Genomic DNA, 13,430 nt, shown 5'->3' on the forward strand with positions numbered 1-13,430 from the left:
CGGCTAAAACAGTAATATGATATATAATTAAATCATATATAAAGCTAATATGGTTAGTTTTTAAAGTTAAATAGATTTATCATTGATAATATTGGATCTCTCATGTTTATTTCCTCTTTTCTTTTTAGTTTAATCTGAGGCAGGACGACTGGATGAGTACAAAACTGAGCAGAAAAAACAATTGGGGGCGGGACTTAGTAGCCCTGGCGTTCGCTCTGATTGGTCAAGTCCAATGGTATTTACAACTTTTACTATTTTAATTACACACTGTATTTTATCCCATTTTACTGCTATCAAAGTTACTTAGCGCAATTATTAAAGAGTAAAATATTGCCCAGACCATTGCAGAAGTAGAAATATAAACGACAGAGTCACGTGGTAAGTGTTTCAATTCTCATCGCTTTTTTGAATGGACCGACCACAGTCGATTGTGATTAGCCTACTACATAAGGATTTGTTTTAATTGCATTTAAAGGAATGGTTTTGAACAAGTTTCATGGTTATATCAGATATTGCTCATTTGAATAAATAGTGAAACATTTATAGTGAAACGTAAAGTAAATCATAAAACGTCCACATAATAAAATCAGATCAATAGAGTAAGCGGCTTTTGAGCCACTGAGCGCCACCTGGAGGAAAACATGCTTCATGTTTCACAATAAACGCTTTCAGTGACACTCAGATCCGTGTAATCGCCTCTGTCATACGATGATACATGGTCAACCCAATACGGTGCTTTAGATCTGCGCTTTTTAGACTTAATTTTATCTGTAGGTAAGAGCACGTATCGATCTTCTCTTAGATAAGATAGACATAAATACAGTAATGCGCGTGAGTTCAGGTGTGCGCGCTCTCGTGGCGCTCCTGCTCCTGTCTGTCTCAGCAGAAAATACAGATCAATGTGAAAGCGGAGCTGATAACTGTGATAAATGGACTGAAACATCTCACAACCAACCTCTAAATACAGGTAAAGTATTTAGTTTTCTCTGTATCCGAGTCAATGACAAAATACTAATTATGAAAATGTCTGAGAAATGTTTAGTTTAACTAAACATAAAGTCAACTTAAACTTAAAGTCAATCTAGTTTAGTTTGTAATCTGGCCTGTATCCGAAACAATATCCGTTTGTGATTGAGCGTAACATCATACACAGTAGCCTAAAGCATGCGAGTTTGCACGTAGGGTCAATGACTCATCATGGGTCAATAACGGTTTAATGAACAATCTTTGCAATAATAGGCTATGTCTTGATCTATGCCGCCAACAATAGAAAAAGTCATGCTTTGGTAAATCATAATTGTGACATCATTAGAAATTATGACATAAAAAGTAACGATTATTAAGTAAAAATAAAAACGCTACTTTCCAATTATTTGTATCTCATAACCTTTTAAATGTCGTAATTATAATTTACCAATGTATGATTTTTCTTTTCTTAAAGGGAAGAAAAGGGCTTCCATAGGTATCTTTATAAGGTCAGTGATTAAATCATGTTGCATTAAATATAGGCTGCATTATCCAGAATAGTATGCATATTAAAGTCCATGCACTTTTCTAGGTACCTGTAAGATGGATGTATATATATATATATATATATATATACAAATGCTCTGAAGTTTATACAAACACTTTAAACTGGTATTTCAGCAGGTACATATTGATGGCAATATGCAAGTAATAACATGGCAATTAAAAAATGCAGATGTCATATTTAACATAAATGTTTAATTTTCATGAACAATGTCTAAAAATAATAATGTTCTTTATTCCGATCCAGACGTGTTCTGGCAGGTTTGTGATATTCATAACAACTATATCCTATTTAGGCTATGTTTATTTTTGGTGAAAACAAATTGGTAGTAAAAACCAACTTAACAAGCCTGTTTCACACAGTGAGTATATTGGTTTAGTTTGATGAGTTACTGTGACACACGTGAAGATAACGTTTTCAAGTCACTGAATCAGCAGTTATTGTGGGCGGAATCCCATGAGTCTACACACATTTTGCAACACTGCACAGTTTGCACAATTTATCAGGGTCCGAGGGCAAAATGAGGAATTTAAGAATTGGCTCTTGGAAGACTGGGCAGAGTCACAAAATATTCATTTAAATATAATAAAAATATAAAAAGAAATCAAACTTAATTTTAAAATGAAAACTATAGGTGGCCCAACCCTCTTACTAGCATTGCCTTCATACCCTTTCTCTTTAATGGTTTAAATTAGCTGAATTAGATTTTTTCTAGGACATTATTTAACACATTTACACTCATGATGTGTAAGTGGGCAGGTCTAACGGACCTGTACGGGAGAGTAAGACGACCCCGCCCTACCACGAGTCATAGGGGCTCACCATGGGCAAGTGACAGTACCCCTTTATGCCTTCCAACTATGGGTCAAATAGTAGATGTCAACTCGGCAGCAGGGGTTGGCAGCTGTTGTAGAGCATTGGAACATTCCTGGTTGGTCTACCACAGCTTCCTCGGTGGGCGGATGATCCTTTACAGGACAATGGTCAGCGTGTATCAGGCCAAGTTAGTAGGCTGCTGCGGGGCGATCCTGCTTTGCTCTTGACTGTCGTGCTTTGCACTCCGTCGGATCTAGTGGTGCAGGACCCAGAGGAAGACTGTTGTCCTGGGCAAACATCCGTCTTCTGCACTTTGCCCCGGCATTCGGTGCTATAGCATGCATGGAAAGTAATGCACATATTCAGTGACTGGCAAATCGGGAGCCCTTGCACTCAAGGGCTGTCGTTGCTCGGCAGGTCACGCGTGTAAGGCAGGCGCGGTCAGGTCGACATTCTGCGACTGCCTCCTCTTCCTCTTCTTCTTCTTTGACATTGGCGGGCTGGAACATCAGAAGTCTTGGAGTGCACTCCAATCTCAACAGTGCTCCTCCTCGGAAATCAGCCGTCATTGACTGCGAACTATCTCGCCTCAGAGTGGATATTGCTGCTATAAGCGAGACTTGGCTGTTGGGCAGTGGTTCGGTGCGCGAGAGGAACTACACCTTTTTCTGGCATGGTTTACCCAGACGACCATCATCCAATGCATGGAGTCGGCTTTGTTGTGCGAAACACCCTGCTGTCCACAGTCTCTCAACCAACTGCTTGCTCTCCACATTTAATGTCCCTGCAGATGTCACACTCAGCTGGCTTTCTCACTCTCCTCTCTGCCTATGCACCCACTCTTGACGCATCTCCTGAGGACAAGGACGCCTTTTATGCCCACGTTAGCGAGGTCATTCATTCCGTCCCAGCTGGGGATGATCTAGCTCTGCTTGGGGACTTCAACGCCAGAGTTGGAGGGGATGTCATTGCCTGGAGGCTGGTCTTGGGTCATTTTGGGATTGGTAGTATCAATGACAACGGCCAACGTCTCCTTGAGTTGTGCGCTGCTCATGACCTATGCTTACCGTCTTCCTTTTCATCTGGACCTATTAGATCCAAGGTTACCTGGATGCACCCCCGGTCCAAACATTGGCACCAACTTGATCACATTATTTTCAGGAGGCGCCAACTCAACACTGTCAAGAGGTACAGGAGCATGCACTCTGCGGACTGTGACACCGACCACATCCTTGTCCGCTGCTTTTTAAAACTCACTCCAAAGAAGATTCACAGTGCCACTCCAAAGCCCACTCCAAAGTTAAACACTGAGTTGATGCGGAAACATGAATACGTGGCAAGATTTTGTGCGCGCATGGAGGGCCTTCACCTCAGAGCTGACGACACTCCTGAAAACATCTGGGCCGAGCTAAGAGGTTCCATGATGGAGACTGCATCTGAGGTCTTTGGCCTTTGTAGTAAGAAACAGCCGGACTGGTTCCTTGCAAGCTCTGCTACTCTGCTCCCGGCCCTTGCTGACAAGCGTGCTGCCCGTCTCAGTGTTCTCCAAGATAGAAACGACTCCACTATCGCTCACTATCGTAAGGCCAGGAATGACGTTAAGCGTATCACACGCCAGGCCCACGAGCAGTACTGGCAGGATCTTAGTCGGAGGGTAGAACGGTGTGCAAGTACTGGGGACATACACGGCATGTTCAGCGGCATCAATGAGGCACTGGGTCCTACAGTGAAAAAAAACAGCACCTTTGCGAGCCAATGATGGCACCATCATCAATGACCTTCCAGGCCAGCTTGGTAGATGGGTTGAGCATTACAGTTTGCTGTATGGCACTCCTGTGGATGCCGACTTGAATGCTGTTTCTGCTGCTGTACCACAACTACCTGTCTTTAACGAGCTGGATGCGGAGATCTCAACAATGGAAATCAAGTGTGCGATTGCAGCCATGAAGGATAACAAGTCACTGGGCAGCGATGGAATTCCAGCGGAGCTGCTGAAGTGTGGCGGGGCAGTGTTGGTCAGACGGCTTCACTGCTTGTTTCGATACTGTTGGCAGAATAAATGCATCCCTAGCGAACTCAAAGATGCCAACATCATCACTCTTTATAAAAACAAGGGTGACAGGCAGGACTGCAACAACTATTGAGGCATTTCGCTCCTTAGCCTTCCAGGAAAATGCCTTGCCCGTGCAATCCTCCCAAGACTGCAGCGTGTTGCTGACCAGGTTCTGCCGGAGAGTCAGTGCGGCTTCCGTGCTGGTCGCTCGACCTTGGACATGATTTTCTCAGTACGCCAGCTTCAGGAAAAGTGTGTGGAACAGCAAAGCCCATTGTACATGGTGTTTGTCGATCTGACTAAGGCTTTCAATTATGTGAGTCGCTCTGGTCTCTTCCACGTTCTGCAGCGACTCGGTTGTCCGGCAACTCTTTTGGCAATACTCCAAGGTTTCCATGATGGGATGCGGGCAACCGTACAGTTCAACGGGGCTCGCTCAAACGAGTTTGATGTCTGCTGTGGAGTAAAGCAAGGGTGTGTCCTCGCTCCCACCTTGTTTGGCATCTATTTCTCGGCTGTGCTGCGACGGGCGTTTCCGGATCCAGGTGGGGTTCTGCTGCACACCAGGTGTGATGGCAACTTCTTCAGCCTGGCTCGTCTAAGGGCCAGAACCAGGGTGAAGCGCGTCCTTGTGCGTGAGTTGCTCTACGCAGACGACGCTGCATTCGTGGCTCACACTGAACAAGAAATTCAGGAGATGTGCAATTCTTTTGCCGCTGCCTGCACAGAGTTCGGACTCACCATAAACCTCAGTAAGACAGTGGTGATGGCTCAGAACGTTCCTGCTCCCCCTCACTTAACCATCAACGGCACAGTGCTGTCGGTTGTCGAAAAATTTGTCTATCTCGGCTCAACTCTGACAGCAAACAACAGCCTTGATGCTGAACTGAATACCAGGATCGGTCGTGCCTCAACAACCTTTGGGCGTCTTCAGTCTCGTGTCTGGAACAACAGCCACCTTTCTCTCAAAGTAAAGGTGCGCGTATATGAATCCTGTGTGCTATCTGTCTTATTATATGGAAGTGAAACGTGGCCTACATACCGGTGGGAGGAGCACAAGCTTAATGTTTTCCACTTTCGTTGTCTACGACAGATCCTTGGCCTGTCATAGCAGGATCGGGTCCCGAACACCACCGTGCTGAAGCTCACTAACAGCAGTGACATGTACACCGCAATCTGGAGGAGACGTCTTGGATGGATCGGCCATGTGCGTCGTATGCCGGATGAATGTATCCCAAAATCCATCTTCCATGGGGAGTTAGCTGTTGGACATCGCCCTCGTGGCCGACCCAAGCTCCGTTTCAAGGATGTCGTCAAGCGGGATATGAATGTTTTTAACATCAACCCTGACCGATGCCAAGCATACATTAGCTTTTGCACAGAAAGACAGCATGCTAGATATCGTTTAGATCGGCGCTTGCGCTGCAAAAGGCCTTGATGATGATGGACACTCATGATGGCCTGAATGATAACCATCACCACTAGAATCAAGTTTAGGATGTAAATAAAGTGGTCCTATAAAGTATTTAGAGACGACATACACTGCCTTTCAAAAGTTCTGGGTTCAGCAAGAGATTTCACTTTAATACTTTATAAATAAACTAATACTTTTATTCAGCAAGAAAGCATTAAATTGATGAAAGTGACAGTATAATATAATGTTTAAAATACTTATATTTAAAATAAATGTTGTTCTTTTGAATTTTTCTATTCATCAATTTTTTTTATCACAGTTTCAAGAAAAATATGATATTTAAATATTAAAATGTGTTTTCAACATTGATAATATCTCAAATGTTTCTTGAGCATCAAATCCTCATTTTAGACTGATTTCTGAAGGATCATGTGACACTGAAGACTGGAGTAATGATGCTGAAAATTCAGCTTTGATCACAGGAATAAATCAAATAGAAAATAAATTGCAATAATTATTTCATAATATTACTGTTTTTATTGCGTTTTGGATCAAATAAATGCAGGTTTTGGTGAGCAGTAGAGGATTCTTTCAAAAAAGTACCAATCCCCCAAAAAAACATTTATTAGGTTTGAAATAGATATAGTTTTGGTAAGTCACTTGAACACTTAGAGCTGCTGTAGTTCATATATCTTGATTTATCCATAACCAAAATATCAGATATCCAGTGATGAGTGTGGAATGACTGTATCATATACAATAGATAGACCAGACTCGATATGAATTATCAGCAGTAGATTGTCGATACTTATCCATTGTGTGTTTCAGATGATGTGGTGACGTACGAGCAGCTGAAGCTCATGATGTCCACTGGAAGCGTCCAGCTCGTCGATGTACGCGAGCCGGATGAGCTGGAAGCAGGTTTTATTCCAGGAGCCTCCAACGTTCCTTGTAAGTCACACAGTTCAGCTCTGCACACACACATACTCACACAGACTTTATGAGTGATAGTAACGTTACTTTTGTTGATGTAGTGGGAGAGGTGGAGCAGGCCCTCAGACTGAGCCCGGATCAGTTTAGAGAGCGCTACGGCGTCACAAAGCCTCACAGAGAAGACTCAGACTTCGTGCTGTACTGTATGAGAGGGAAACGCAGCCTCACTGCACTGGAGACCGCAAGAACTCTGGGATACACAAAGTACATACACACACACACACACACACACACACACACACACACACACACACACACACACACACACACACACACACACACACACACACGTTTCCTTAGCTATCTAAATGGGGACATTCCATAGATGTAATGGTTCTTATACTGTACAAACTGTATATTCCATTCCTTTACACTAAACCTACCCAACTTTCTGCATTTAAAAAAAAAAAAACTTTAATTACTTTATTTTTTTATACCAGATTTACAAATGAGGACGTCTCTAAAGGGAGGTTTTAGGAGATTTTGGTCACCTCTGTGTACAAATTTGTCCCCAAAATATAGTTAAGTAAGCACACACACACACTTTTTAAACTTGGAACAGTTTGTTGAACCTTTAGACAAAAAAAAACTAAAAAAAACTAAAAACTAAACCAAACTAAAAAAACAGTTTGCAAATATGCTTTTTGTTGTGCATCATATTTGAAACATCAGGCTTTTATAACTCATCGTTGCACCCCATCTAGGGAAAAGGATGCAACATTTGACAAAGCCAAAATTACTAATAAAAATGATTTTAGTTTTATTCCTCTTTCCTAAACGTAACAAAAAGAAAATACAACACACCAACCTAACTGTCTTGGGAGAAACAAGTTTTCGAAACTTTTAATCAATTTCGAATCGCCACACACTGGCGACCCCTGCTGGTCAGACCAGTGTAAATGCAGCGAAAACTAAACATGCAAAAAAAAAAAAAAAAAAACACCTTTTAGGCTACAAAACAATTGCAGATGTTTTATTGAAGGTAATATATTAGATGCAATAATCATCATATACTATTAAATATGAAGTGTCCTTATAATATGTGTCATTTTATTGAATTGTAGGCCTTGTTATATGGAGTTGGTTAATCAGACCAATAAGAGACCTTTAACTACAAGAAGTTCACAGAGATCATTGAAATTTCAAAACATTTTGAAACAGAATGATGTAACGAAGCCTCGTTTACTGAAATCATGTGACATTGGCAGTTTGATACGCACTCTAGTCACTTGTTCAAAGCAAATGAGTCGCAGAGGTTTTGAAGCTTCACAAAGCACATTTCAAAAGTGCCCCTCACTAAAATAAACAAAAATGGCATCAGAGCCCTTACTTTCCAAATCTTCAATATTTACAATATATTTACAAGACTGTATAAAAAGCCAAGTGAACAAATTGAGAGGGCAATCTGAAATCAGTGTCAGAAAACAGGCAAAAGTCCAAATACACCAAACACAAACAATCAGTGGCCTTACTATGACATGTATACATACATTTTTATTAACTTTGCATTATGTACTATTGTCACTTAATTTTCAAATCAACACATACTAAAGATTAGACTAAGATTAGACTAGTCTAGACTATGACATGTATAATAATACTATTGTCACTTAATTTTCATAAAAAATTATTTTCTTTTATAAAAATATATTTTGTTTTTTCCCCTCTTTTGATCGAGACATGCTCTTGACATGCTTGTGATATTCACTCTTACATTATAATATATTCTTCTTAATCTACATCTATAAAAAATAAATAAATAGAAAAGTAGTAAAAACCAACTGAAAAAGTCTTTCACACAGAGTATATGATGAATTACCGTCACACACCCATCTCAAACCAACACCTACTGAAGATTAGTGATTCGTTCAGGTGCTGAATCAGTTTTTGTTTGGGTGGGAATACAGAGATTCTCATGACTCTAAAGACTATGAGTATATAAAGTAATACATTCATTTTTGTTAACTTTGCTCTATTGTCACTGTATATCAGGTTTAGGCAAAGTTGAGAATTTAATAATTGTCTCTTTGCAGACTATTAAATTAAAGTATTCTTCCATAATACATCACACAATGCAAGTTTATTTAATGAAATATATAAATTAAATATTATGGTGGTTGACTGTTTATAGTTCTATATTATTTTTTATTTTAATATTTTATTTACATATATAATAATTAACGTCTGAATCCTAATAAATAGCTAATAATAACTAATAAATAAACATCACATGCTTTCCCACATCAGCTTACTTACGCCATCAAAACAGAAGTCAAAGCTCCAGTCTCACCTCATCACAGATCTTCTGCACCTCTGGAGTGGCTTTCTTCTCCTCGAAGTCCCTCCAACAACCGGTTTGGTGGCCATTGCAATAATGTGTCGTTGATCGGTGTCGAGATGTTAAAAAGTGCGTTTGTAGACAGTCCAAATTCGCAGAAATCACTGACACCGCAACAGTATTTATGCTGCTTAGATCATATGACTATGAGCCATCATCAATTTTAGGCTACAAAACAATTGCAGATGTTTTATTGAAGGTAATATATTAGATGCAATAATCATCATATACTATTAAATATGAAGTGTCCTTATAATATGTGTCATTTTATTGAATTGTAGGCCTTGTTATATGGAGTTGGTTAATCAGACCAATAAGAGAACTTTAACTACAAGAAGTTCACAGAGATCATGGAAATTTCAAAACATTTCGAAACAGAATGATGTAACGAAGCCTCGTTTACTGAAATCATGTGACATTGGCAGTTTGATACGCACTCTAGTCACTTGTTCAAAGCAAATGAGTCGCAGAGGTTTTGAAGCTTCACAAAGCACGTTTCAAAAGTGCCCCTCACTAAAATAAACAAAAATGGCATCAGAAACCTTACTTTCCAAATCTTCAATATTTACAATAGATTTACAAAACTATATAAACAGCCAAGTGAACAAATTGAGAGGGCAATCTGAAATCAGTGTCAGAAAACAGGCAAAAGTCCAAACACACACAACCAGTAGCTACTCACAGTCTCTACAACTCTCTTAACACATACAAACTCTGCCTCTAATCCAACTCTCTCTGCTCAGAACACAAGCTGTCTCTACAGGAAGTGATGACGTGCTTTTTAAAGTACTGTGCACCAATCAGGACACAGTATCAATCAGCCTGCAGGAGCCAATCAGACGACGTTCCTACAAAGATAACAAAACACATAAACAAACCATAGGGTCATTACACTCGTGATATAGTGAGAATATGGATCTCACACTTAAGGAGGAAAAAACACCTACATTTTGCAATTGCTGTTGATATTCGCATTTTGCTGCAGTTGCTGATATTTAAGTGACCAAAAAGTAAGATGAAATTCTGATGCTTGTAATGTAAATCAATGAGATCCCAGTTCAGCAGACTACTTACATAAAATGCATATAAATATCAGTCGTCACTCTATATCTGCCAATAATATGTCTTAGTAAGATGATATTTAAATGCTTAGTTTTATGATCAAAGCTCTGTAGTTTTAAAACACATAATTCAAAGTAATACAAAAATGACTAAGAGATGAACAAATAAACCTTCCTCAAAAGCCCGATGATCATATGAGACTGAAAGCCTGTCTAAAGGTCCAGTGACGGTTTCCAATAATACGGGTGAAGGTTACTGCGTGTCACTGTCTTTCCTTCGCGCAACACAAGACATTTTCTCATATGTATTACCTCGTTATTTCATCTGACTCCATAAATGAAAAAGTTTAAATGATATCTGAGCATCATTAAATGTGAGCGAATGTTTGATTATTCTTTTTGACTCTATATTTTACCCGTTCATATTAGGAAGCTATGTCGCTTTTGAGGTCCTCACGCCTTCTGTTTAACGCGGGTCTCACGATCACAATCTCGCCAGCTTCGGTCACTAAACAGAGGTAATTGGCTATATACCTGAGACGGTCGCATTCACACTTACACAATCAGAGATACTTTTGTATAGCCCCCATGGTCTTGCATACACTTGAATTTAAAGTAACGTTTACTTCAGTAGAGGTATGGCCACTACTGCAGATACAAGTTGACCAACTTTACTTCTCTTATAATAGCTTTGGATTGGCCATGCTGTGATTTCTCACGTACACTTATCTAAAGTAACATTAAATTAAAACAGAGGTAAGACACACCCAAATTTAGGTTGGTCAAACAGCATTTGCTGCCCTAAACGGAAATTCCCTTCTTGTCTGCAAAACCAAGTACACTTGAATTAGAGCCAAAAATTAGTCATCACTAATCTGACGCAGATTTGAGGTAACATACAAATCCGTTTAATCTACTTGGGAAAATAATCAGAATAAAATCAAAAGTTTACAATTTATTGACCAGGTAATAGAACAATAATTCCAAATCCAATTCATAGAATAAAATAAGTGGTCAATCATGTATAATAACAACAATTCAGAAATCGAGGAATTGTAGAATTATTTACCTGGCAATGACAACTACACTCAGCGATCGTGTGGGAAGTCTCCCCGAACCTTTCGCCAATTTTCCTTATAAACCCAGATAATTCACTATGCTTACCAAATGGTGGTGTCTGTCTTTATAATTAGATTTTGGTCCTCTATTGAGGGGTTTACAACTGTGGGATCAGAATTTGTGGTTGAATGGGTTCTTGATACCTGTGGAAGAGAATACTTATTTACGTACAGGAGGCAGTTTGAATGGAGGAGCTGGGGGAGGGCAAGGGGAACACAATATTAACTTCTTAGAGCTTTGTATTATGGCTGGGAGAATGAGACAATTTTACCAGGCGCACTGAGACATTTAAAATGATACCAAACATGTATAATTGTTATTGTACATATTTAACATTGCATAGGTTTATAGTGAGTTTTAGGAGAGGAGGAGAAGATGATGAGACTGTAAAAGTGAGGTGTGAGCTGCACTGTGTGCTGCGTCTCGGATGTCGCTGTTACATGCAAGAGAGAGTTCAAATGTTCATTTACAGGAGAGCCTTTTGTTTTCTCAAGGGTTAGTCCAGACTTACTGGCACCCGCCTTACATGACTCACATTTGAACTTGATTTTTCTAAAAGACCTTGTGAACCATGAGTTGAACTTTTGTACAACTGTACAACTTTTTACTTTCTAAAAAGTGTAACTATCAATCAGACAACAGAAGGCATGTAGTAGATCAGCAAAGGTTTTTCAGCAAAGTTTTGATCATGTTGATATGATATTATATTTGCAAATCAAATATGATATTATTGGGTTAATTCATGATTTGGTGTCCTTCATATGTCAACATTTATTTTTCCTTTGCTTTATAATTATTATTTTTTTTTTATAGGTAGTGGCATCAGTTATATGACTGTTATTTTCCATGTATAAATGGTTGTATGAATATAATGCAATTGAACAATTATGACTTATGTTTATTTTTCTTCATTTGATCATTGAAAACCTGGCTATATCAGGGAATTAAAAAAAATATCAGGCCTGGAAAGGAATAAAATCAAATGAGTCATTGTAATTCTGTATTTATTTAGTATATGCCTTGCTCTAAATGATTTAAATTAAAATATAAAAATCTATAAATATTGCCATTAAATGATTTTTTATGATTTAAATCCTCCGGTAATCACAAAAACCTAAGCAAGACAAGATCATTCAGTGAATTCATCCTCACTCACTCAAACGACAAAAGTCAGGCAGCCATGTCTCTGTTTGTCTCTCAGGGCCCGTCATTACGCTGGAGGATTCATCGAGTGGATTCAGAAGGAAGGTCTGTGAGCAGAAAGAGTCAAGCATGAAACTTGACAACAGAAGAATGAAGCTTATTTCAGCTCCGTCAGGGACCTACAAGACTATGACAATGAATTTATACGGCACTTGACTGTTAAAGTGACAACACAGACCAAAAATGTATTCATCAAATCTCACAGATGTGTCTATATATTTTGCAAAGACTCAATAAATATTGCATTGTTTATGATACACTTTGTTTGTTTTTATGGCATATGATTTTGTCACTATAAATGGACCCAGCGACACATTAGATGATTGGTGCTCATGTATGTTTTCCCAACTAACTGAAACAAACACTGAAATAGACAATTACACTATAAATTCATGATTAAGCATTGACCACACTGATGATGGTAGAAGAGTGTAATAATAATAGGGATTTGCTAAATAAGATAATGTGAAATTCAGTGTGCTGTTTCTTTGCAAGATCTTACATGAACTTTGTGGTTTGCAAAAAAAAAAAAAAAAAAAAATCACCTAATTTCAATCATTTAAAATGAATGTGCATGTGATGTGTTTGTGAGAATTGGTGACAAGCTACTTTTTCAGCAAAAATAACCAAAGCACCGGTTCTCAAACTTTCGAGGAAATGATCATCTGTCTGATCATCACCATACTAAGAGGGCCATTAGGTTTAACTTGTAAAATGGATTTAAAAATGTTCACATTATTTTGCACGTATCCCGTCCGTGGAGAGGAATGGCGAGCAAGCGAAGACACCTGAGCAGAATCTAGCACCGGCTAGTTGAAGCGAGTACATGAGAAGAAACTGGCTCAACTCGGAGATTGTAGAATCTCGCGAATGTGTTAGGTGTCGCCCAGCCTGCAGCTCTG

At 39.2% G+C, this 13,430-nt stretch overlaps 1 protein-coding gene across 1 annotated transcript; it reads left to right on the forward strand.

Annotated features, from left to right (window-relative positions):
• The first annotated feature begins 627 nt into the window (after nucleotides 1-627).
• On the forward strand, nucleotides 628-12,785 carry LOC311082775 (thiosulfate:glutathione sulfurtransferase). Its single transcript, XM_084113868.1, has 4 exons — nucleotides 628-967; nucleotides 6,643-6,765; nucleotides 6,849-7,011; nucleotides 12,527-12,785. The coding sequence occupies exons 1-4, from the start codon at nucleotides 826-828 to the stop codon at nucleotides 12,579-12,581; spliced, it is 483 nt and encodes a 160-aa protein (XP_083969994.1). The 5' UTR covers nucleotides 628-825; the 3' UTR covers nucleotides 12,582-12,785.
• The last annotated feature ends 645 nt before the right edge of the window (nucleotides 12,786-13,430 follow it).

This window comes from Abramis brama, assembly GCF_963993115.1.
Source record: "Abramis brama genome assembly, chromosome: 5".
Lineage (NCBI taxonomy): Eukaryota > Metazoa > Chordata > Actinopteri > Cypriniformes > Leuciscidae > Abramis > Abramis brama.